The sequence below is a fragment of the Lepus europaeus genome, chromosome 11 (genome assembly GCF_033115175.1).
Source record: "Lepus europaeus isolate LE1 chromosome 11, mLepTim1.pri, whole genome shotgun sequence".
Classification (NCBI taxonomy): domain Eukaryota; kingdom Metazoa; phylum Chordata; class Mammalia; order Lagomorpha; family Leporidae; genus Lepus; species Lepus europaeus.
Window position 1 is genome coordinate 110,369,013 of NC_084837.1, and position 22,208 is coordinate 110,391,220.

Consider the following 22,208-nt stretch of genomic DNA (forward strand, 5'->3'; position numbering starts at 1 on the left):
ACCTGTGTCCAAGCCTGGCCCACCTGTTCCCACACTGTTCAGCTGGCAGCATCTCACACTGTCCGATGAGGCCAGGCTTCCAGGGAGTTCTGTCGGCCAGAGGCGCTGGGCTCTTCCACTCTTGTGGAATGCTGCCATTCCCTGGCTTTTACCCTGGCTTGCTCTGGTAGCTTCTCTGAGCCTCCCTGGGGGGGGAGGGGGGTGAATAATGAGGACTGAGAGGGAGTGAGCGAGCACTTCTGAGAGTGCCCAGCACATAGTAGGCACTCATTTTCCTTGTGGGACCTTTTGTGACACAGCCACTCAGAGCCCTGAACTCAAGTGCACAGCCTTGGGGTGGGGCCCCGGGCGTGGGAGGACCTCTGCAGGCCACTCTTGGCTGCAGGGGATGCTGGGACCCTGATGGGCCCTGTGCACGCCCCCTGGCTGGCTGTGTTGGCCAGCTCCAACACCAGGGCCCCTTGGCCCTCACTTCAGCCTTGGGCAGGTGCCCACTGGGGACCCACCATCCTACATTGCACCGTAGGGAAACCGAGGCGCAGAGAGAGCACGTGCTTGTCTCAGGGTCGCATGGCCTCTTGGGGGCCGCCCCGGGCGCGAGGAGGGTGCACCTTGCAGGCAGGCAGGTCCCCGGTGGGGGAGGGGCGGCGTGCGGCCCCGCCCCCAGCTCACCCGCCCCTGGGGCCTGTGCTCTCACACAGTTTTGGCATTCAGCATGACGGAAGCGGCAATGACTGTGAGCCGGTTGGGAAACGGCCTTTCATCATGTCTCCACAGCTCCTGTACGACGCGGCGCCCCTCACCTGGTCCCGCTGCAGCCGCGAGTACATCACCAGGTTCCTCGAGTAAGTCCCGACCCCGGGGGAGGGGCGGGGACGGGGGCTGGGGGAGCTCCTGCCGCCTGGGTGGGGCTGGGGCTGCCGCTGGCCAGGAACACCCCCGCTGAGCAGGGCTCCCAGGTGCCCAGGGAGGAGAGCCCTATGGACCTGAGCCAAGGCCTGCAGCCGCGAGGGAGCCAGGTGGTTTTCAGGGAGTGCAGATGTTGGATGAGGCTCTCAGGGCCGTGGCTGGACAGGTGCAGGGCCAGCCAGAAGGGCCAGTGGCAAGCAAAGAAACAGGTGCCGTTAGGGGAGCTGAAACACAGCCTTCTTCCTTTCTTTCGCGCTCTCTGAATCTGTAATGGTTGTTCTCCTATTTGGTGTTTTATGTTGTAAGTAAGAGAAACATTTTTAATTTTATTTATGGCCGGCACCGCGGCTCACTAGGCTAATCCTCCGCCTGTGGCGCCGGCACACCGGGTTCTAGCCCCGGTCGGGGCGCCGGTTCTGTCCTGGTTGCCCCTCTTCCAGTCCAGCTCTCTGCTGTGGCCCAGGAAGGCAGTGGAGGATGGCCCAAATCCTTGGACCCTTGCACCCACATGGGAGACCAGGAGAAGCACCTGGCTCCTGGCTTCAGATTGGCACAGTGCCAGCCTTGGCAGCCATTTGGGGGATGAACCAACAGAAGGAAGGCCTTTCTCTCTGTCCCTCTCTCACTAACTCTGCCTGTCAAAAATTTTTTTTATTTATTTAGAAGCAGAGAGAGAGAGAGGGCTCCCGTTCACTGGTTCACTCCCCAAACACCCGCAAGAGCTGGGGCTGGACAGGGTGGAGGCCAGGACCTGGAACTCCATCTGAGTCTCCCACGTGGCTGGCAGGAACCCAAGGACTTGAGCCATCCCCGCTGCCTCCCAGCGGGGTGTGCATTGGCAGGAAGCTGCGGCCATGAGCCAGAGGCAGGCCTCGAACCCAGGCCCGCCAGGGTCAGATTCAGGCGTCTTCACCACTAGGCTAAATGACCACCCTGAGAAAAAATGTGAAGTTTAGGCCATTGGCACAAATACTCCCATTCATTTTCTTTTGAGCAGTGCCAGGTCCAAGTGCAAAGTTAAGAGCATTTGACTTACGTGCAACATTGTTAAAACTGCACAATTCCCCTCCCATAGCTCACATAGGTCAGCATCCCCCGTCTGTAGGTCTGGGCTTCCACCTGCTCCACTTTCGGCAGCTTTTTTGAATGTTGACAGCACAGGGGGAATTTCCACATTGAGAAACTTGGTTTTGTGCACAAAAATGCGTGAATAAACATTTTAAAAATGTTGGTGGAAAATGCATATTATGAAAGAACTATGCATGGATTTCAGGTTTGTTTTTTTTTTGCACTAAAACTTGTCATTCCATTTTCTTTTTTTCCCTAACATGTATTTATTTATTTGGAAGGCAGAGTGACAGAGAGAGGGAGAGATGGAGGGAGCGATCTTCCATCAGTGGCTCAATCCCCAAATGGCCACATTGGCCAGGGCTGGCCAGGCCAAAACCAGGAGGCCGGAGCTCCTCCCAGGTCTCCCAACACTTGGGCCACCTTCTGCTGCTTTCCTGCTTGTGTTCCGGTGTGGGATGCTGGCCTCGCAGGTGGCGGTCTAACCGCGGTGCCACGACGCGGGCCCTGAAAGTGGCTTTACTTTCATCACCTCTGACGTCTTGATTTGGTCATAACTTTGGGGTTAGAAGTCCCTTACCCTGGAAGGTCAAGGGCATTTGTCCATCACCGTCTAGTTTCCAGCACTGTGGTTGGCAAAGTCCTGTGCAACTCTGATCTCCAAGCCTCTGAGTGTGACCTTTTGAAAAATCCGAGAGCTTTCAGGATTCTTTGCGTCTCTTTTTTTGGTGATTTTGAATTTCACAGCTATGTGCCTTGGTCTATTTTTATTTTGGGGACGCTCATTGGGGCCTTTTTATCTGGAAACTCATGTCCTCCAGTTCTTGGAAACGTCGTTGTATTGTTTACTTGGTAATGTTCTCGTCTCTTTTCGGAACCTTTCTTATCCAACTCGTTCTCTTATATCCTTATTCTTCAACGTTTTATTTTTTTAATCTCCTTATTTAAAAAAAATCTATTTTTACTTATCTGGAGAGCAGAGAGGGACACTGAGAAAGGGACAGAGACTGAGAAAGGGGGAAGAGAGAACTGCCATCTGCTTCACTCCCCGGATGGCTGGGACTGGGCCAGACCAAAGCCGGGAGCTGGGACCCCATCCGGGTCTTCCATGGGGGTGGCAGGGCACCAAGAACTTGAGCTCCCAGGGTATGCATTAGCAGAGAGCTGGAATCGGCAGCAGAGTCGGGACTCGAACCCTGGGTGCTCGGATATGGGATGGGGGTGTGCCGGGAGCCACACCACAGGTCTGCCCGGTGCTTTCTGAGAGGCTGGGACCCCTGTTTCCCTGGGAGACCCTCAAGTAGATGTGAGGTCTCTTGGCTGCGAGATTCCATATCCCCGGGCAGGAGCCCCCAGGCCTCCTCCTGCCAGAGTGTGGGTGTGGCTGCGGTGAGGAAGGGGCTTGATGGGCGTTTCCACCCCTTTCCTCTGAGGGCCGCAGCCCCCTGGCCCTCTGCTGGGCCACACAGCGCTGGGGAGGGGATCTGGGGTCTTAAGGGGTCTTGCAGATTTTCAGCCAGGCACGTGTTCCACGCCCTACCCATCCCCGGGACCCCAGTCCCTGAGCCTGCCCAGGGCTCTGCTTCAGGGGAGGGGGGTTCTCTGCTTGCAGTGCTGGGCTGTGTGCCTCCCCCCTGCAATGCTGACAGGGCTCAGGGCCCTCATCACCGCTCCCTTCCCGTCGCCCACTCCTTGTTTCCACCCGGCTGTCACCGCAGTGGGGCCCCAGAAGGAAGCAGACGCAATCCGCCTGCTCCAGGAGCCGCGTGTTTTCTGGAAGTCTGCTCACCTGTTCTCCGTGGGCCTTGACCAGGGATGGGCCCAGGTGCCCGGGGCTGTGTGCCGGGGAGTGGGGGTGGGAGCAGAGGAGCGTTTACTTTGGTGGTGAGGGACCTGGCCACGGGCCCAGGCTTCTACCCATGTTGGTGGACAAGGTCCCTCGTCCGCGGAGCCTGGGGCAAGGGGCGGACAGTGGGGCCGACCATCTAGCAGGTTTGCTGTGAGAATGGAGTGAGCGTTTAGCACAGCGCCCACCACGGGTAAGCCTTGGACATGCACTATTACTAATCACTAATATTATTTCCACTTTTACCAAGGGATCAGTCTCGTGGACTTGAACCAGGGAGTGGCCTGCGGGTAGGGAGGGGCAGAAGATGAGAGAATGGTTGGCAGATCTGTGGCCGCCCCCACAGCACCCCAGGGCCTGTTCCCGGCTGCACCCACCCGGTGCCGCCCAGCCCCTGGCTCCGGGACAGACAGACAGACAGACGGGTCTCTGTGTGCGTTCAGCGGCTGGAATGCGTGAGGGGCTTGGCGCAGGGCCTGGGGTGCGGGTGGGAGGAGAAGGCAGGAGCCTGCGGGAGCCGGGGCCTCCTAGGGCCCTGGCAGCGGGCAGAACCGAGTGGAGGCACAAAGATGGAGATAGGAGGCCTGCCAGTGGCGGGGCGCTCGGGGGCGATGACCGGGGGCTCCCCAAGGCCGGCTCGCAGGTTCCCCTCTGCAGCCTGGGAAAGGAAGGGGGAGAGGGGGCGCGCAGGGGGCCAGGGTGGCACGAGCCTGTCCCCTTGCACAGGAGGTTCCACCCAAACAGGGCAGGGACGGCGAGGGCCGCACAGAAGGTGCCACATGTGCTGTCGGGGCGTGGGGGCCCCTCCTGCTGTTTTTTTTTTTTTTTTTTTTGACAGGCAGAGTGGATAGTGAGAGAGAGACAGAGAGAAAGGTCTTCATTTTGCCGTTGGTTCACCCTCCAATGGCCGCTGCGGCCGGCGCATCTCGCTGATCCAAAGCCAGGAGCCAGGTGCTTCTCCTGGTCTCCCGTGCGGGTGCAGGGCCCAAGCACTTGAGCCATCCTCCACTGCACTCCCTGGCCACAGCAGAGAGCTGGCCTGGAAGAGGGGCAACCGGGACAGTATCCGGTGCCCCAACTGGGACTAGAACCCGGTGTGCCGGCGCCGCAAGGCGGAGGATTAGCCTGTTAAGCCACGGCGCCAGCCCTTCTGCTGTTTTGATGCCCCTGCAAATGGCCCGGGTGAGACTGATCCAGACCTGCACTCTCTCTGCACAGAGGCCCTGCCTGGAGCCGGGGGCCACACAGACAAGTGCCTGTCCCAGCCCTTGATAGCTCAGGGTGGCGGGCTGGGGTTGGTGGGATGTGGAGGCCAGTTAGGAAGAGTGGGTGGGTGGGTGGGGCCTGGGGGGAGGGAAGGAAGTGTCTGGTCCACTCTGGGTGAGCTGGGCTCCTCTAAGGGCCTCCCGCTGGGCTGAGAAGTGCTTCCTGGGTCTGGCAGGCTCTGCGGCACCACGGGGCCAGGGCGGGGGCGGGGTGGGGGAAGCCTTCCCGGCCGTGCTCTCGAAGCCAACTCTCAGCCTGCCCCTGTGGGGTCCTCTCCCCCGTGACCCCAGCGTCCTTGGCCAGAGCTCGTGGCGCTGAGGCCAGGGGGCACAGGGTCTCCCCGCAGATGGCGGGCAGCTGTTTGCAGTGCGAGGTGAGAGGGAGGCTGCCCGGCCCGCTATTATTAGCGCAGGGAGGCCCAAGAGGAAGGAGGGGCGGGCTGGCGCTGTGGGGCCCGAGTGAGGAGCCCAGCGGTGGGGGGGGGGGGGGCGAGGAAGGAAGGGCAGGCTGCCGGCGCCCCTGACGTTTCCCGAGTGGACACTGCTATTTATACCTCTGTACCGGGGCGTGGCCTCTTGTAGATAAGGATGTGGGGGCCCAGAGAGGGTGAGCGGTGACCCGAGGCCACACAGCATCCAGAGCCAGGTGCTCCCCAGACGGTGCCTGGGCCCACATGTGGCCCTGATTCTGCCGCTGTGGCCTGCGAGGGCTGCCAGCTTCTCACACACACGTGTGCTCCCTCACGTGCCCACACACACACTCACATCCTCACACTCATACACACTCATGCTCACATACATGTGCACTCACACGTGTGCTCCCTTGCATGTCCACACGCACTCACACTCATGCTCACACACTCACGTGTGCACTCACTCCATTCACACATGCTCACACGTGTATGCACACACATTTACACACATGCATGCATGCCCACACACACACGCTGGCACGCTCATGCCCACACATGCGCTCATACATGCCTGCTCCCACGTACCCACTTACACACATTCGCACACTCACCCACACTCACCCACACATGCAGTCACGTGCCTACATTCACACACACACACACAGGCTCATCCACACTCACACCCGTATGCCATGCTGTCACATTCACACACACACACATGCACGTGTTCTCACATGTGCACTACATGTGTGACCCTTCTGTGCTTACGCGGGCTGGGCCTGGTAGGTGGTTGTGGCTCCAGCCGGGAAGTGGGAGAGCTGGGATGTGGCCTGGGAGCCCCGGACCCCGGCTGGGTGTGGGCTCAGAGCATGCTGGAGGGAACCCGGGCTGGGCCGGCCGGCCCCACCCTCCCCGCCACCCGCTGTCCCGGCACAGACCCCGGGAGCCCCAGCTGGCCTCTGCTGCGTGGTTGGCACTTGTACTTGGGGTGAAGTCTTGAGGCAGCCCAGAGCGTGGACGTGGTGGGGCCGGCAGCCCCAGCTGGCTTCAGCGCCTGGCCCTCCTGTGGCTCCGGGATGGTGACATTCGTGTGGGAGGGGAGGAGGAACAGAGCAGGAAGCGAGGGTGACACGCCGTGGCATGTGACCCCCCCTGGGCCGTGAGGGCCGTGAGGGCCGTGTCCCTCGTCCCAGGGGTCGGGTCTGGCCGGCATGGGCAGCTCAGCTGACCGCAGGAGTCTGGTCACCCAGCCGTGGTCCCCTGCTCTGGGTGGAGTCTGGGGCCTGGCAGGGGCTGGGGGACCTGGGCGACCACACAGACCCCACCCTGACCCCTTCATCTTTCCCAGCGTCCCCAGGGCTTGTGATGTCCCCTTCCTCCCTCCCTCCCAGGATCCATCCCCTCCGCGCCCCCAGCCCCCTGCCTGCCGGAGGCTCAGCCTGACTGGGCTTGTGCCTCCCCTCCCCCAAGGGCCCTGCCTCCCTCTGTGGCTTCTGGCCGGGTCCTTGCTGCTGCAGTCCACCTGTCCCTTGCCCCGGCCCCTGTCTGCATGGCTCACTTCTGCCTGGCCACTGCTGTCGCGCTGAGTCCCCGGGCGGCGCTCAGTGTGACGGGGAGTGCTGGGTTCCAGCAAGGGCAGCAGGAGGTCCCTGGTGCCCAGAGGCAGGAGCCGCGCCTGAGGGGTGCACAGAGCTGGGCCCAGGCTCCCCTACTTCCCCCACCCCCGCTCGCTCTGTGGATGCTGTCTCTGCAGGCCTTGGTGATGAGAAGTGACGCAGGCCCGGAAGCCACCTAGCAGTGGGGCAGGGAGGCGGGTGTCCCCCGCCCTGCCCCGGGAGAGGGCCCAGGGCGGCACTCAGGGCCTCCCCTTTCTGCTGGTTTCCCAGGTGCCCTCTGGGTCACGTTCCCCTGACCCTTGTCCAGCCTGGGTGAGGCCAGGGGCTGTGGGAGTGCAGAGCAGGCCCATGGCGGGCGGGGAAGGGGTCCTTCTCCACAGTGCAGGGAGGAGTGTGGTGGAGGCGGTGGCTCTCAGAGGTGGGCCACTGGGGCAGGAGGCGGGCGGTGGCAGGAGTGGCCAGGCGGTGGGGTGGGGGGTGAGGCAGGACGGCTTCCGAGGCCAGCAGGGTGCCCCATTCCGACCCTGGCCCCTGCAACCCGAGGCCTCGCTGGTGACTTTCACAGGCCATGTACCTGCCAGGCACGGGCGCCCCTTCACCCTGTCCCCTTGTCCCTCTGCAGCCGCGGGTGGGGGCTGTGCCTGGACGACCCTCCCTCCAAGGACATCATTGACTTCCCGGCCGTGCCGCCCGGTGTCCTCTACGATGTGAGCCACCAGTGTCGCCTCCAGTACGGGGCCTACTCCGCCTTCTGCGACGACATGGACGTGAGTGTGCAGAAGGACCCGGGGCGGCCCTCGCCAGCCTGGGCCTCCAGGGGATGCCAGGAGACAGGCGGCTGTGGCAGAGGCCTGGAGTTGGGCGACCATTTCCCACCTGCCGGGCCCCTGGAGCTGGGCTCATAGGAGGGAAATAACCAGACCCACATCCTGGGCGTGTGACCGAGACCTTGGGACGGAGTCTTTCCAAAGAGTGGGCTGGGGCTGGGGGAACCGCAGGCAGGTGGGCTGCTTGGAGCCTCGGACCCCAGCCCAGGGACCCCCGGCGCCACAAGGTTTGGAGAGGCAGGGGCTGGGACACAAGCTCAGACCCCACCACGCGCCGGCCCCGTGGAGGAGGCGTGCCCCAGAGGGGGAGAGGGGACTCTTGGGGACAGCAAGGGGACAAGGGTGGGGGGCAGCACCGGGGAGGGGGTGAGGGTGTGGCCCTTGCCTCCTCCCCCAGAACGTGTGCCACACACTCTGGTGCTCTGTGGGGACCACCTGTCACTCCAAGCTGGACGCAGCCGTGGATGGCACCAGGTGTGGGGAGAGCAAGGTAGGGGCCCGGCCCCGGGCGGGGGGTGGGGGTGAGAGGCCTGACTTCCTGCCACGCCTGTGCTTAGCTTCCGGCTTGCCTGTGCTCGGAGCAGACCCCAGCCCAGCCTGGCCCACGTCCCCATCTGCAGAATGGACGCGGTGGGCCAGGGCCAGGGTGCACGAGTCCCCAGGTCAGGGTCAACACGTGAGCTCCACTGACTCCTCCCTCGGCTCCCCCGCGGGGCCTGGGTCACGGGCGACTGCAAGGGGCTTCTCACGCACCCCCGATCCCCCGTCGCTGTGCCTTTCCAGACCTCCCCTCCCCCTTGTTCGCACTAAGCTGTGTGTATGGGGGGCGGGGCCTCCGTCTGTCTCGGCAGTGGTGTCTCAATGGGGAGTGTGTTCCTGTGGGCTTCCGGCCGGAGGCTGTGGACGGAGGCTGGTCCGGCTGGAGCGCCTGGTCCGTCTGCTCGCGGAGCTGTGGCGTGGGGGTCCAGAGCGCTGAGCGGCAATGCACACAGCCCACGTGAGTGCGGGGCCGGCCCAGCGCCCTGTCACGGCCGTGCCCGGGTGTCCTTGGGGGCAGTTCCCAGAGCATTCTGGGAGCTGATCCATTGCAGAGAAGGGAACCTGAGACTGGAGAGGCCCACGACAGGCCGTGCCGGCTGGAGGGGAGGGCTGGAGGGAGCCCGGTCCCCTGGGGTGGGTCCATGCCCGACCACGAGGCCCACAACAGGCCGTGCTGGCTGGAGGGGCGGGCAGGCGGCAGTGGCTGGGAGCCCGGTCCCCTGGGGTGAGTCCATGCCCGACCACGAGGCCCACCACAGGCCGTGCCGGCTGGAGGGGCGGGCAGGCGGCAGTGGCTAGGAGCCCGGTCCACGCCTGACCACCACAGCGCTTCTCTGGGCCTGTGTTGTCTTGGCCAAGTAATGGGCAGAACCCAGTGAGTCAATGTCAGCATAGATGCAGTTAGCACTGGGCGGGAGCTGCCTGTCGGCCTCACAGCCACACAGGAGCCCGAGATGAGACTGGGGGAGGCGGGGAGGGACTTTACCCCTGTGGGCCTCAGTTTCCCCACGTGGAACTGCCCGGCCGCCTGGGCTGAGCCCCATGGCAGCCCCTCCAGGTGCCTGGTGCTTGGCAGACCCTGGGCCCCCTACCCTTCCCTCCTCCTGGTGGGAAGTCTGAGTTGAGTTGGAGCCACCACCGCTGTGGCCTGGGGGGCACAAGTCTGTGCACGCGGGGCTGGTTAGGGTCTCCTGCGCCATGGTGCCGGTCATATCCTCTACAGAGGCAGCCCCAAGCCCATTTTATAGATGAGCAAACTGAGGTCCAGAGGGTGGCCACGGCAGGAGGTCGCCTGCCCTCAGCACCTTCCAAATAGAAGGGATGTGTCTGGGTGGGAGAGCGGCGGGCAAAGACAGGGGGCGGGGTCTCCGGGCGAGGGGCGCCACCCCGTGGGCCCGCGCCCGCCCCGGCATGTGCTGAGCCTGCGCTCTGCTCCCCCACAGGCCCAAGTACAAGGGCAAGTACTGCGTGGGTGAGCGCAAGCGCTTCCGCCTCTGCAGCCCGCAGCCCTGCCCCCGCGGCCGCCCCTCCTTCCGCCAGGTGCAGTGCAGCCACTTCGACGCCATGCCGTACAAGGGCCAGCTGCACACGTGGGTGCCCGTGGTCAGCGACGGTGAGCCCTGCTGCCCGGGGGACAGGTGGGCCCCGGGCTCCCCCGCGGTGCCGGCAGGGGGAGTCCTGCACCCGCCCTCCCAGCCCCGGGGCTGCCCCCTCTCTCCTGGGTGCCCAGCCCCACTGGAGGTCTACCCAGCGCCCTGGCCGCCCCTGATCTGTGCTCCGCTTGGGCCGTCAGTGAACCCCTGTGAGCTGCATTGCCGGCCGGCCAATGAATACTTTGCCGAGAAGCTGCGGGACGCCGTGGTGGATGGCACCCCCTGCTACCAGGGCCAGGCCAGCCGTGACCTGTGCATCAACGGGATCTGCAAGGTGCGCCTGCCCAGCAGGAGGAGGGCCCCACCCCGGCACCGCAGGTCCCTGGCCCCACTGCCCAGGGCCTCCCAGGTTCCTCCCCGGGCTGGACTGTGGTGCGTCCCTGCTCTGCCCCTGAGCTCTGGAGACCCCTCCCAGTCAGGCCTCGCCCCCTGGCCTCCTTCCCTGCCTCCCCTGCTGGTGCCTGTGGCCTCTACCCCAACATGCACGCCTGTACCACCCTTGCTGGAGCCCCTGTGCCCGAGTGAGCCCTTCTGCAGCAGGAAGGGGCTTAATGAGGTCGTGCAGGTGACTGGGTACCCAGTGTCAGGTGACAAGTGCTCCTCTTATTTCTAGCACGGCCCTGGCCACCTGCTGCCCCTGCCACTGGTCCCCTAGGCCCCGGGCTGGGACAAGGACCAGTGGGGAGCTGCTACCCCCTGGGACCTTTGACATAGAAGCCTGTTTCTGGACAGCCCTGTGCTCTGGCCATGAGCCTGGGGGCAGCTCCCGTGCCTGCCTGTGGCCTTGTCCAACACAGGCCCATCTCAGATCAACCTGCCTTTGGGGGGGGGGGCAGGGATTAATGGGGCCATTTCACACCCCAGGAAACTGAGGCCAGGGAGGTAGAGGGGCTCCCCTGGGCTCAGATGATGCATGCACCTGCGGTGGAGCAGGGCCCCGACTGCCCTGGACGTCCCCGAGGCTGGGGGCCTGCCAGGGGCAGCCCAGCACCAGGGCCGTCCCCACCGTGTATTGCAGAATGTGGGCTGTGACTTCGAGATCGACTCGGGTGCCGTGGAGGACCGCTGCGGCGTGTGCCACGGCAATGGCTCCACCTGCCACACTGTGAGCGGCACCTTCGAGGAGGCTGAGGGCCTGGGTATGTGGGGGCCCCGCTGGTGGTGGGGGTGGGGCGTCAGTGTGCCTTCACCTGCGGCGCCTTCCTCAGCTCCCCGAGTCCCTGTGCTCGGCCCGACGTGGTCCCCACCCCCTGGCTGCAGATCACAAGGCTGGCAGGAGTCAGGGGACCTGGCCCAGGTGCAGGGACCTGGCCTGAGGGAGTTCTCCTGGCCCGGGGGGGCCTAGGCACGGCTGACTGGGCTTGTGCCTGGCCCTTGACCTTCCAGGGGTTGCTGTTGACCCCCAGCTCCTCTCCCTGGCCCGGGTGGTGGGGGTCAGTCCTGCATTTGTGGCTTAAGCACGGATTGTGTGCTAAGTGGCAGGGACGTGGTGGTGACAGAACTTGTTAGTGTGACAGGTGCAGTGGAGGGGGGGCCCAGGGGGCCGCGAGAGCAGTGAGGGAGGCCCAACTTCCTGTCGCAGGTGGAAATTGACCTGAATCCTAGAGGACCTACAGGAGCTGGGAGGGGCGCTCCAAGGGGGGGAAAGAGCCGGTGTCACACAGAACTGGGGCGCTGGGAAGCTGTGCCCAGCTGGGAGCCCGGCGGGGATACTGGGAGGGAAAGGCCCCAGGCAATGCGGGACCTGCCAGCCCTGAGTTAGGGCAGACCCGGCTTGGGTGCCCTGGGGAGAGGTGACAGAACGCGCTGACCCCAGGTCTTGGTGGTGTTTAGAGCATCGGCGGGGGGGCGGGGGTGGCTGGGAAGTGGGTGGGCAACAGCCATCCTTTCCCCCACTGGGTACACCTGTACACACCCCGGCCCCCAGGCTACGTGGACGTGGGCATGATCCCGGCGGGGGCACGTGAGATCCACATCCAGGAGGTGGCCGAGGCAGCCAACTTCCTGGCCCTGCGCAGTGAGGACCCGGACAAGTACTTCCTCAACGGCGGCTGGACCATCCAGTGGAACGGGGACTACGAGGTGGCCGGCGCCACCTTCACCTACGCTCGCACGGGCGACTGGGAGAACCTCACGTCCCCCGGCCCCACCCACGAGCCTGTGTGGATCCAGGTGCCCACCTCCTGAGGCCGGGTGGGGGTGCAGTGGTGGGGGGGTCCTGGAACCCGGCCCCCACCCAGGGTGGCGTCCTGGGGGAGTGACTCCAGGTTAGCCACACAGCGCAGGTCTGTCACGGCACCAGGGTGTGTGGCTGCAGGCCACAGAGGTGTGTGTGGGAGGGTCTCGTGCTCACGGCGCCACCTGCCGCCCCAGCTGCTGTTTCAGGAGAGTAATCCCGGCGTGCGCTACGAGTACACCATCCACAGGGAGGAGGCCGGCCGCGGCGAGGCGCAGCCGCCCGAGTTCTCCTGGCACTACGGGCCCTGGAGCAAGTGCACGGTCACCTGCGGCACAGGTGAGCCCCGGCGCAGGCACAGCGGGGTTCGTATCTGAGCGGACACTGCCGTTGGGGTCTCGGTGCTCACTTGCTGGGCCACCAGGGGCCTGGTGGCTTCCCTCTCGGAGCCTCAGTTCTTCACCTGTGGCCTAGCCGTCTGCCCGTGCCGCCCCCCAGCCTCTGCCCTGTCCCTCCGTCTCCCGCACCCCAGTCCTCCGTCTCCCTCTGCCCCTGGTCTGCCCGCCTCTGGCCTCGGTGTCCAGGGGTCTCAGTGTCAGGAATGTGGGCCAGAGACCCCTGAACGCCTTCCCGGAAATGCTATTGGGATGAGCAGATCCGAGCTAGCCCATGCAACCTTGCAGAAACCAAAAGCTGTCAAAGCCGTGCCATGCAGTAGAGCGTCAATTTCAAGTTACAAAACCAAAAGCAGATGCACCTGCAGCCTGGGGTAGGGGGAGGGGTGTTGTCTTGCAGAGGGTGGCCCATTAGGGGTGTGCCAAGCGGCAGGTACTTGAGTCTGACCCACGGTGGCTGGGACAGATAAGGGAGCGAGACACCCCAGGGTGCATGGTTCAAGCCAGGGGAACCCCCCACACCATCAGCCTGCCTCCTGCCATGCCCGGGCCGTGGGTCTTGTGCCTTTTCCCTCCCTGGCCAGACTGTATCCCAGGCTCCGCTCGGGGCCTGGGAGTTGCAGTGGGATGTGTTTTCGGCAGGTCCCATTTCTGCCTTGAACAAAATCCGAATTCTGTTGGTGAGGAAGGAGGGGCGGGCGTGTGGGCCTGGGCACTCAGGGGAGGGGCCGTGACAGGTGGGCCTGCTGCACGGCCGCAGCAGGGAGCAAGGGCGTGAGTGTCCGCGTGATGAGCACAGATGTGCAAAGGCCCAGGGGTGAGCCACAGCAGGGGGTGTGAAGGACAAGGGCAGGGCCGAGGCCGGCGTGAGCGTGAGGGAGTTGGTGCCTGCAGGGCTGCAAGCAGTGCCAAGCTGGGGAGGGGGGGTTGAATTTCTCCTGTACACCCTCCTGAGGCTGCTGGGAGGGGTACACGGCGCCGTGGGGACGGGGCTTCCTCTGTGGTTGGATTTGCCGGCTGGTAGAGGCTGGCACCTGCTGAGCTCCCCGGGGGTGGCAGAGTGGAGGGCTGGGGGTCACTTAGGAGGCAGCGGGGGGAGCCTCCCTCCTGCCCCAGGCAGGGAGGCCCTGTTGTGGGAGGGTTCTGGGTGGAGCGGGTGCGGCCTGGTCTCTGGGTGCCCAGGCTGAGCCCCTCCCCCTGGGGCCCGCAGGTGTACAGAGGCAGAGCGTGTACTGCATGGAGCGGCAGGCAGGGCCCGTGGATGAGGGCCACTGTGACGCCCTGGGCCGGCCCGATGACCGCCAGCGGAAGTGCAGCGAGGAGCCCTGCCCTGCCAGGTGAGCCCCCACCAGCGGCCCGCCCCCAGGCATCCTGGTCCTGCTATAGCCCCCCCCTACCCATCTCAGGCGCCTCGGGGAGGAGCAGAGGGAACCCGGCTCCTGGTCTCATTCCAAGGTCAAAGCCACGCCCTACCTGCCCCCACCCCCAGCCAGGGCCAGGATGCCCCCAGGCAGCCACTCCTGTTATTCCTCTTTGGATCCCTGGATGTGCAAACAGGCTCAGGTCGTGCCCAGGTGCCCTGGGGTGCCTGTCACTCTGAGGAGTCATCTCCTGCACTCGGCCTTGACCTTGCTTGAACGCTGGCCGGCCACCCTTTCTGTGAGCCTGGGTGCCACCTGTCTGACGCCCCCTGTGTGCCCGTCGCCAGGTGGTGGGCAGGTGAGTGGCAGCTCTGCTCCAGCTCCTGCGGGCCGCGGGGCGTCTCCCGCCGGGCCGTGCTCTGCATCCGCAGCGTGGGGCTGGATGAGCAGAGCGCCCTGGAACCGTCCGCTTGCGTGCACCTGCCCCGGCCCCCCGCCGAAGCCCCGTGCAACCGCCACGTGCCCTGTCCAGCCACCTGGGCCGTGGGGAACTGGTCTCAGGTGAGTGATGGGGTGGGAACGAGACCACCCCCAGCTCCCGGTGGGTTGTGGGCCACAGGGAGGTGGGCAGCCTTGGGGGAGCCCGTACTGCCTGCTATTGTGGGTGGGAGGGGCCATCCCTGCCCCCAAAGCTTCGGGGCTCAGGATGCCCCTGGCAGCCTTGAGCTGGGCAGGGCCCACAGAGGAAGGCCTCTGCCCCTGTCGGTGGGCAGTGGGCAGGTGAGCCCGCCACGCCCTGCCTCCCCCCAGGCCGAGTGCTCATCCCAGCATTCTTTGTAGTGCTCGGTGACATGTGGAGTGGGCACTCAGCACCGGAGAATCCTCTGCACCAATGACACCGGCATCCCCTGTGACGAGGCCCAGCGGCCAGCAAGCGAGGCCCCCTGCCGCCTGGCACCGTGCCCGTGGTGGCCACCGGACACTCTGGGCCCCGACGGCTCAGGCAGCGGCTTCTCCAGCCCTGAGATCTTCAATGAAGTGGATTTTGTGCCACGCCCCCCGGCCCCACGCCCATCCTCTCCGCCTGGCATGGGCAATGCCATTGGGGAGGAGGAGCCGGAGCCGCCAGGGCCGGTGTTCGTGGACGACTTCTACTACGACTACAACTTCATCAACTTCCACGAGGACTTGTCCTACCCTCCCTTCCAGGACCCCACCCCGGACCTGACGGGCGCAGGGGCACAGTCGCCCCCCACAGAGCCTCCTGGGGCAGAGAAGCAGGGGGCACTGGGAACTCCATCCCCTGGCCCCCCGCCCAGCCAGGCTGGCCACTCCCCGCTCCCCCCGACGGAGCCAGCACCTGTGAGCCCCTCGGCCACCATCTTGTCTGAGGATGCTACCCCCATGGAGGCCCCAGACCTGGGGCTCCCCAGCTGGCCCCAGCCCTCTGGTTCGGCCCACGGCACGGAGGCACCTGCTGTCCCTGGGAACCCACATGAGCTCCTGGTGGAGGAGGACAGCCGGAGCCAGCCGGCCCCCACGCCCCGGGACAGGACCAATGAGGTTTCCTTGGACGATGAGGAGCCCGCCAGCCGTGGAGCCCCCTCTCCGCCCCAGAGCCCCAGCCCCTCGCTACCTCCTTTGCCCTCTGGTGGCTCTACCCCCTCTTCCCCTAGCACTGGCCCAGCCGAGTCGTGGACAGAAGGCACTGTGGCCTGGGGGCCGGCTCTGGACCGTGGCCTGGGGCCTGTGGACAGTGAGCTGTGGCCCACAGTGGGGGCACCTCCTCCCCCACCTCCCCCTTTGGCCACCCTATCAGGGATTCGGGGTGGTGACAGCCCCCAGGAGCCAGGGACTCCCACGGCTCCAGCCCCAGACCTGGGCTCAGAGGACCTGTGGACGCTGGCAGTGCCCGGGGCCTTCTTCCCCACAGCCCCGACCCACCTCGGGCACACGCCCTGGGGGACTGCCCTGAGCCCAGGACCCTCCCCCAGGCCGGAGGCGTCTCTGAGCTCTGTGCCACTGCCCACACCAGCTCGGGACAGTCCGGCCAACAGCAGCAAAGCCCCAGAGGCCCCGCCCCTGGACCTGCTAGGTGCCAGGAATGCCAGCTGGCAAGTTGGCAACTGGAGCCAGGCAAGTGGTGTGGGCTCAGGGTGGGCCGGGCGGTGGGCTGGGCTGGGCGTCAGCTTCCCCTCCTGACCAGGAGCAGAACAGCACACAGGCCCTGTTCCTTCTGATCCCTAGGGGACAGGGAACTCCCGTGGGGTTTGCCAACTGACAGCCATTGGCGGGTGGAGGCCCCACGGGGTAGGAGGAGCATGAAGCCCCCCAGGGACCTCATCAGGCCTGAGTTGCCCATCTCAGCAGTGAGGACCCATTCAGTGTGCCCCTGGAGGCTCCTTCCTGTGCAGGACAGGCTATGGTGCAGGGACACACGGCTTGCATGGCCTTAGAGATGGGGCGCTCACTCCAGGCAGCTGCGTTGGCAGGCAAGGCCCCCTTGTAGGGTTCCCAGGGCTGGGCCTGGGACGGTTCCGTCCCAGCCTGTCTCCTTGGGGCACTGTCCGGGCCTTTGCCAGCTGGCTGTGCCCTGCCCGCCTCCCTCCTTGTCAAGGACCTGGGTCAGTCTGAGCTGCGTGGAAAGACACTGGGGCCCGTCCATGGGCCCCCACTCTGCCCCAGCGGGAGAGGCGAGTTCCTGTTCAAATCCCCGATTCTGTGTGGGGATGATGGGCAGGTCCCTACTTATGCCTGGGGTTGCATAGCTGCAGGCACTGGAAGCCAGATGCCTTTCCCGGGGGCTTCTGGGAAGCCGTGAGCCTCGTCAGGGTAGCTGGGGAGCGCAGCCCCTCACCACTGAGCCACTGGGCTTGGCTTTTAATTACAGGGTGCTTGGGAGGGGGGTGGATGAGTCCATTTTGTAGACTGGAAAACCAAGGCCCTTGGTTGAGGTCCCAGCCTCTTGGTGGGGTGGTTGCCCGGCTGGATCTGCAGGGTGGGGACTGGCCCAGCCCTCACTGGCTTCTGTCCCACAGTGCTCCACCACCTGCGGCCTGGGTGCCGCCTGGAGGCCCGTGCGCTGTAGCACCGGCCGGGACGAGGACTGTGCCCACACTGGCCGGCCCCAGCCCGCTCGGCGCTGCCACCTGCGGCCCTGTGCCGCTTGGCACACAGGCAACTGGAGTAAGGTGAGTGCCAGGCGCCGGGCAGGGGAGGGCTTGGCACGGTGTCACTACTCAGGAATCACCAATGCATCAGGCATTATACATACTCCGGGGGCAAATACCCTGCCTGTTGCCGTCAGGGACTTGAGCATCTGTGTTTTGGTGTCTGACCCCCGTGGAGGCAGAGGGATGGTGGCATTGACCCCCACCCCAATCTTCCTGTCTTTCCTCCACCTGTGCAGCCCCTCCCCCACCTCCTGTCCCCTTCCCACTGCTCCTCCACCTGCTACTGTTGCACAGCCTCACTCCTCTCCACCTGTCCCATCCTGGGGCAGCCCCTGGCCCCGCCCCCTGCTGCCCGGTGCACTTCAGGGCCACGACCCCGGGCCGGGTCTTGGGTGGGTGCTGGTCCGGGCAGGGGGGAGTGCACACACGTGTCCCCGGTCCCCAGTGCTCCCGCAGCTGTGGCGGTGGTTCCTCGGTGCGGGACGTGCAGTGTGTGGACACACGGGACCTCCAGCCGCTGCGGCCCTTCCACTGCCAGCCCGGGCCTGCCAAGCCGGCTGCCCGCCAGCTGTGTGCTACCGAGCCCTGCCTCAGCTGGTACACGTCTTCCTGGAGGGAGGTGAGGCCTGGGGGTCTGGGGTGCGGGCAGGGAGGGCCTCAGACCCAGGCCAGGCGCTGACTACTCCCCCCGCCCTCCCAGTGCTCCGAGGCCTGCGGTGGTGGCGAGCAGCAGCGGCTGGTGACCTGCCCAGAGCCGGGGCTCTGTGACGAGGCGCGCAGGCCCAACGCCACCCGGCCCTGCAACATGCAGCCCTGCACGCAGTGGGTGGTGGGGCCCTGGGGCCAGGTGAGCTGGGGGCTGCGGGGGCAGCAGGTGGGGGGTAGGGGGTGGGCTGTGCTCCTCCCTGCCAGTGCTGGGTGGGGTTTTGGTTTGGGGCCTGAAGGAGGGGTCGGTGGTGCCAGGGAGGAGGGTGATGCGGACAGCACTGGCAAGGCCACGGCCCTGTGGCAGGAACCGCAGACCAGGGTGGGTCAGGCGGCCAGGCAAAGGCCGGGGTGGCAGCAGGGGGCAGAGCTGGAAGGTTCAGGGTCTCCGAGGGGCTGGCGCTGGTGTCCTTGCCCCGGGGGCTGAGCCTGGGCGAGGTGGGCTGGGTGGTGAGGCGTGGGAGTGGAGCTCCGGGAACCTCAGCTGTCCCCGCCTCCGTGCAGTGCTCCGCCCCCTGTGGCGGGGGTGTCCAGCGGCGCCTGGTCAAGTGCATCAACACCCAGACGGGGCTGCGCGAAGAAGACAGCGACCAGTGCGGCCACGAGGCCTGGCCCGAGAGCTCCCGGCCGTGCGGCACGGAGGACTGCGAGCTCATCGAGCCTCCACGTGAGTGTCCCTGCGCCCGCCGCTGCTGCGGTGGGCGGGGCGCGGAGGCCGGAGTGGGCGGGGCGCGGAGGCCGGAGGGGCGGGGTGAGGGGGGCCATCACACGTGGGCTGCTCCATCTGGGGTCTAGGCTCGTGAGCAGTTATTAAGCTGCGAGATGCCAGGCAGAAGCGGGACAGAGCCTGGGATCAGAGCCGGGAGGGGTCTCTGCTGCGTCCAGCCTGAGGCTGCTGGAAGGCTGGGCCTGGGGGAGCCCCCACCCCAGCTCTGGCCTGGTCAGAGGCAAGCGCGCTCTCTCAGGGCCCCGCCCACCCCTGGCAGCCCCTGGCTTCCTGGCCAGCTGGGTCCTCCTGCGGCCAGGGTCCGAGCCACAGGTGACCATGGAGCCCTCACCCCTACACACACTTCCTTCCTGCAGTCCAGCCGCCCAGCAGTGCCGGGCACAGGAAGCTGGTGGCCCCAGAGTCCCACCAGGCCCTCGCCAGCTGTGGTCTTGAATTCATTTCCCTCACCGGGCCCTCACTTCCTCCTGCACGGAGGGGCACCCTGGCCCTGGTATGCGTGGGCTCTGTGGGCAAAGGGCACCCAGAAGCTGCTCGGATAAGGTGGCCCCTTCCGTCCGCGGTAGCCGCTGTCATTCCCCATTTGGAGGTCAAGGTCAGGGGGAGGGCTCAGGGCTGCCTGGGTGTCAGCCGAGGGAACCCAGCGGTTCAGCACTTGTGCGCGAAGAGCAAGCTCCCGCATCTACGGGCTGTGTGCTTGCCTGCCGCCAGGACAGAGGCCGTGGCCATCGGCCCGGGGCTGCCTTGTCCCCTGTTCCAGCACGGCCTTCCCTGCAACCTGGAAGGCTCCGTGTTCCTGCCCGGAGCAGCCACTGCCCGTGTCCCTGGCCGGCATGGCTGCCCAGCCCCAAACCCCACACCTCAGCGGCATCCGCCCTGCGCCCGAGCGCCCTGGGCACTCATCCAGCCGGCATCGCTGGTGCCCCTGGGCATGGCCCGAGCTTGGTGCTGGGATTCAGACACTTGGTGAGGTTCACACACATACAGGCGACGCCTCACTCTCAGGGCTGAATGGCCCCCGCCCCTCTGCCCCTCAGGGTGGTCTCAGGGCCAACAGCGACTTGGGGGGGGGGTATGGTCCCAGGTGGTGAGGACCAGCTGGGGGAAGGGAGATGGAACTGGGGCCCAGGGCTTGCAAGGTGCCCCGCGTTGGGGGTGGGCTGCAGCTGAGGGACCCATGGGGTGTGGGCGTCGGGAGGCTGGGAGAACCTGGAATTCCCAGGATGTTTTGACGGTTCATGGGACTTTGTGGGAGGACGTTCAGGAAGCCGGGAAACTCCAGGGTGTGTGGTCACCGCGGTGAAGTGGCCGACCTACCAGGGTGGCATCCGCTTTGGGGGGGGTTAGGGACTGGGAAGGGAAGTGAGGCCCGGGAGCGTCTTCACACGCGTGGGCCAGGGCGCAGGCGTGCACATGGGTGGAGGTGCCGCCTCGCCTCCTGCCCTCGGCCCGGCTGGGGACGTCCCAGGCCTGGGGCTGCCTGCCGGCCTCCCGCCCCCTCCTCCCCCGGGAGCATGCAGGCAGCAAGAAGGTCCCGGAGGCAGCTGGGGGCTGTCAGCGGCGGCAGCAGCCCCGGGAGCGAGGCCAGGAGGCTGGAGGCGAGCCACTTCCCAAAATAGCTCTGATCACACGGGGCACGAGGGCCAGCCAAGCTGTGTGCAGCCGCCCTCCCTCCCCGGGGGGCCTCTGCTCAGCCCTGGTTTCCGCCGAAGCCCCGGATGGCCCCGGGCCCACCCTCGCTCAGGGCTTCACTACCCAGCCAAGAAGTGGGGGCCGTTCTGGGCGGTGGGACTCGGCTCTGGTCTGCCCCAGACTGCTCCTGCGGGGGTGGTCCCAGAGGCCAGGCAGGGCAGGTGCACTGGGATAGGGGGGTGGCAGGGGTCAGAGGAGCCCTTTCTGCCCCCTGCCCCACCGCCACCACTGCCGAGACCTCAGTGGTTGCCAAGAGTGAGTGGGGAAGGAGATGGAGTTGGGGGCACCGCCCCGGGCAGTCTCTGGCTTCTCACGAGCATTTGAGGGGGTCAGAGGTGAGGTCTCGGGGCCCTTTCCTCCAGACCTGAGCCAGCAGGTTCTCCGGCATCCCCAAATTAGGGCAAAAGCAGGTGGGACGCGGACAGCATGGGCAAGAGACCCCTGCAGGCCCTGGGGCCCCAGGGGGCTGGGACAGCGCAGGCAAAACCCCAGGGAGCCCCACTGTCTCTGGCATGAGGGCACGGAGTGGGGCAGGCGGGCTCTGACCTACCCTGCACACGCTGCCCCCAGGGTGTGAGCGGGACCGCCTGTCCTTTGGTTTCTGTGAGACCCTGCGCCTGCTGGGCCGCTGCCAGCTGCCCACCATCCGCGCCCAGTGCTGCCGCTCGTGTCCCCCCACCGGCCATGGCATCCTGTCCCGAGGCCATCAGCGGGTGGCTCGCCGCTGACCCGCTCTACTGAACACACAGACCGACGATGACAACGATGACGCACGGACCTCAGCGCCCCACCAGGGCTGCGGCGGCCCCGGCCCCGCGCCCCAATGGTGCTAACCCCGCCCCGTGGGCAGGCTGGGGATCCCCTCAAGAAAGGGTATTTTTTTATTCTAACAGTTTATGTAACAGTTATAATTTACATAAATCAGCACCTACTGTTCCCAGAGCATGGCGTGGCTTCTTCGTGGATCCGGGGGACCCTCAGCGCCACCCCTCTCTCACCCCCCCAGGGGCGGGTCTGCAGGGAGGCTCAGCCCCCACCTAACCCACGTGGATGGCCTCGTGCCTCCCGCTCAGGCCCCCAGACTGCCCAGGTCCCCTCTCCTAGGTCCTGAGAGACCTGTGTGGGGGTTCAAAGGTGCCCCCAAGCAGCAAGGCCCATCCTGTCACCGTGGGGACAGTCCCCACCCCCGGGCGCAGGACCCCAGCTGGGCACCCTGGTCCCCTGTTGCACCCATCAACTCCTTCCAGCTTGGTCCCCACTTGTCCCCTCTTCCATCTCCCCGGGTGCTCAGGGAGGGGCTGGGGTGGGCGTGGTTCTCAGGGCGACCCCTCCCCCACTGCCCTCCCAGGTGTCCACCTCCCTCCCCGTTCGTGCCAGGGAACCTGACTGCGGTGCCCATGGCAGGGTGTGAAGGTGCTTTGTGGACCTCCGGGGAGCTGGGCGCCTCCTAGCACTGCCGCCCCACCCCCACCCCAGCTGGGGGCCTTGGACTTGGCCCCTTTATCACAAGCCCCCCAGGTCCTTTCTCCAAGTGGGGGACACTGAGGTTCAGACACCTACAGGTGACACCTCCCACCTGCTGTTGACCCTTGGGGTAGGGAGCCAGGGCAGGTGCTGGAAATCGCTCCCTAGGGCTGGGCCCAGGGCTTGCCCTGCCTGGAGGATGCTGGGACCGGGGCGGGGGGGGGGACAGTGTGGGTGTGTCCCCGGCACTCACGCCCACCCTCACGCATTCCTGCAGGTGAGCAGTCCAAGGGCAAGTGCCCTGGACACACAGGCCTGACTCAGGCCTTGAGCGCCACCTTGGGCCCCTGACTGGGCAGGAGAGGGCCCAAGCAGCCCC

General features: G+C 65.8%; 1 protein-coding gene across 2 annotated transcripts in view; it reads left to right on the top strand.

Moving 5' to 3' along the window:
* Positions 1-21,300, top strand: part of ADAMTS7 (ADAM metallopeptidase with thrombospondin type 1 motif 7) — a 38,993-nt gene extending 17,693 nt beyond the window's left edge. The window contains exons 8-24 of one of the 2 annotated variants that reach the window (XM_062206363.1): positions 702-845; positions 7,740-7,884; positions 8,342-8,434; positions 8,796-8,941; positions 9,927-10,096; positions 10,277-10,410; positions 11,155-11,275; positions 12,064-12,308; positions 12,510-12,651; positions 13,918-14,044; positions 14,416-14,629; positions 14,909-16,204; positions 17,107-17,259; positions 17,687-17,860; positions 17,942-18,088; positions 18,451-18,613; positions 20,936-21,300. In XM_062206363.1, coding sequence (XP_062062347.1) covers positions 702-845; positions 7,740-7,884; positions 8,342-8,434; positions 8,796-8,941; positions 9,927-10,096; positions 10,277-10,410; positions 11,155-11,275; positions 12,064-12,308; positions 12,510-12,651; positions 13,918-14,044; positions 14,416-14,629; positions 14,909-16,204; positions 17,107-17,259; positions 17,687-17,860; positions 17,942-18,088; positions 18,451-18,613; positions 20,936-21,093 — 3,772 coding nt within the window. In that variant the 3' untranslated portion in view covers positions 21,094-21,300. The remainder of the gene's footprint in view (positions 1-701; positions 846-7,739; positions 7,885-8,341; positions 8,435-8,795; positions 8,942-9,926; positions 10,097-10,276; positions 10,411-11,154; positions 11,276-12,063; positions 12,309-12,509; positions 12,652-13,917; positions 14,045-14,415; positions 14,630-14,908; positions 16,205-17,106; positions 17,260-17,686; positions 17,861-17,941; positions 18,089-18,450; positions 18,614-20,935) is intronic. The other variant, XM_062206364.1, reaches the window with a different exon arrangement.
* Positions 21,301-22,208: the final 908 nt, after the last annotated feature.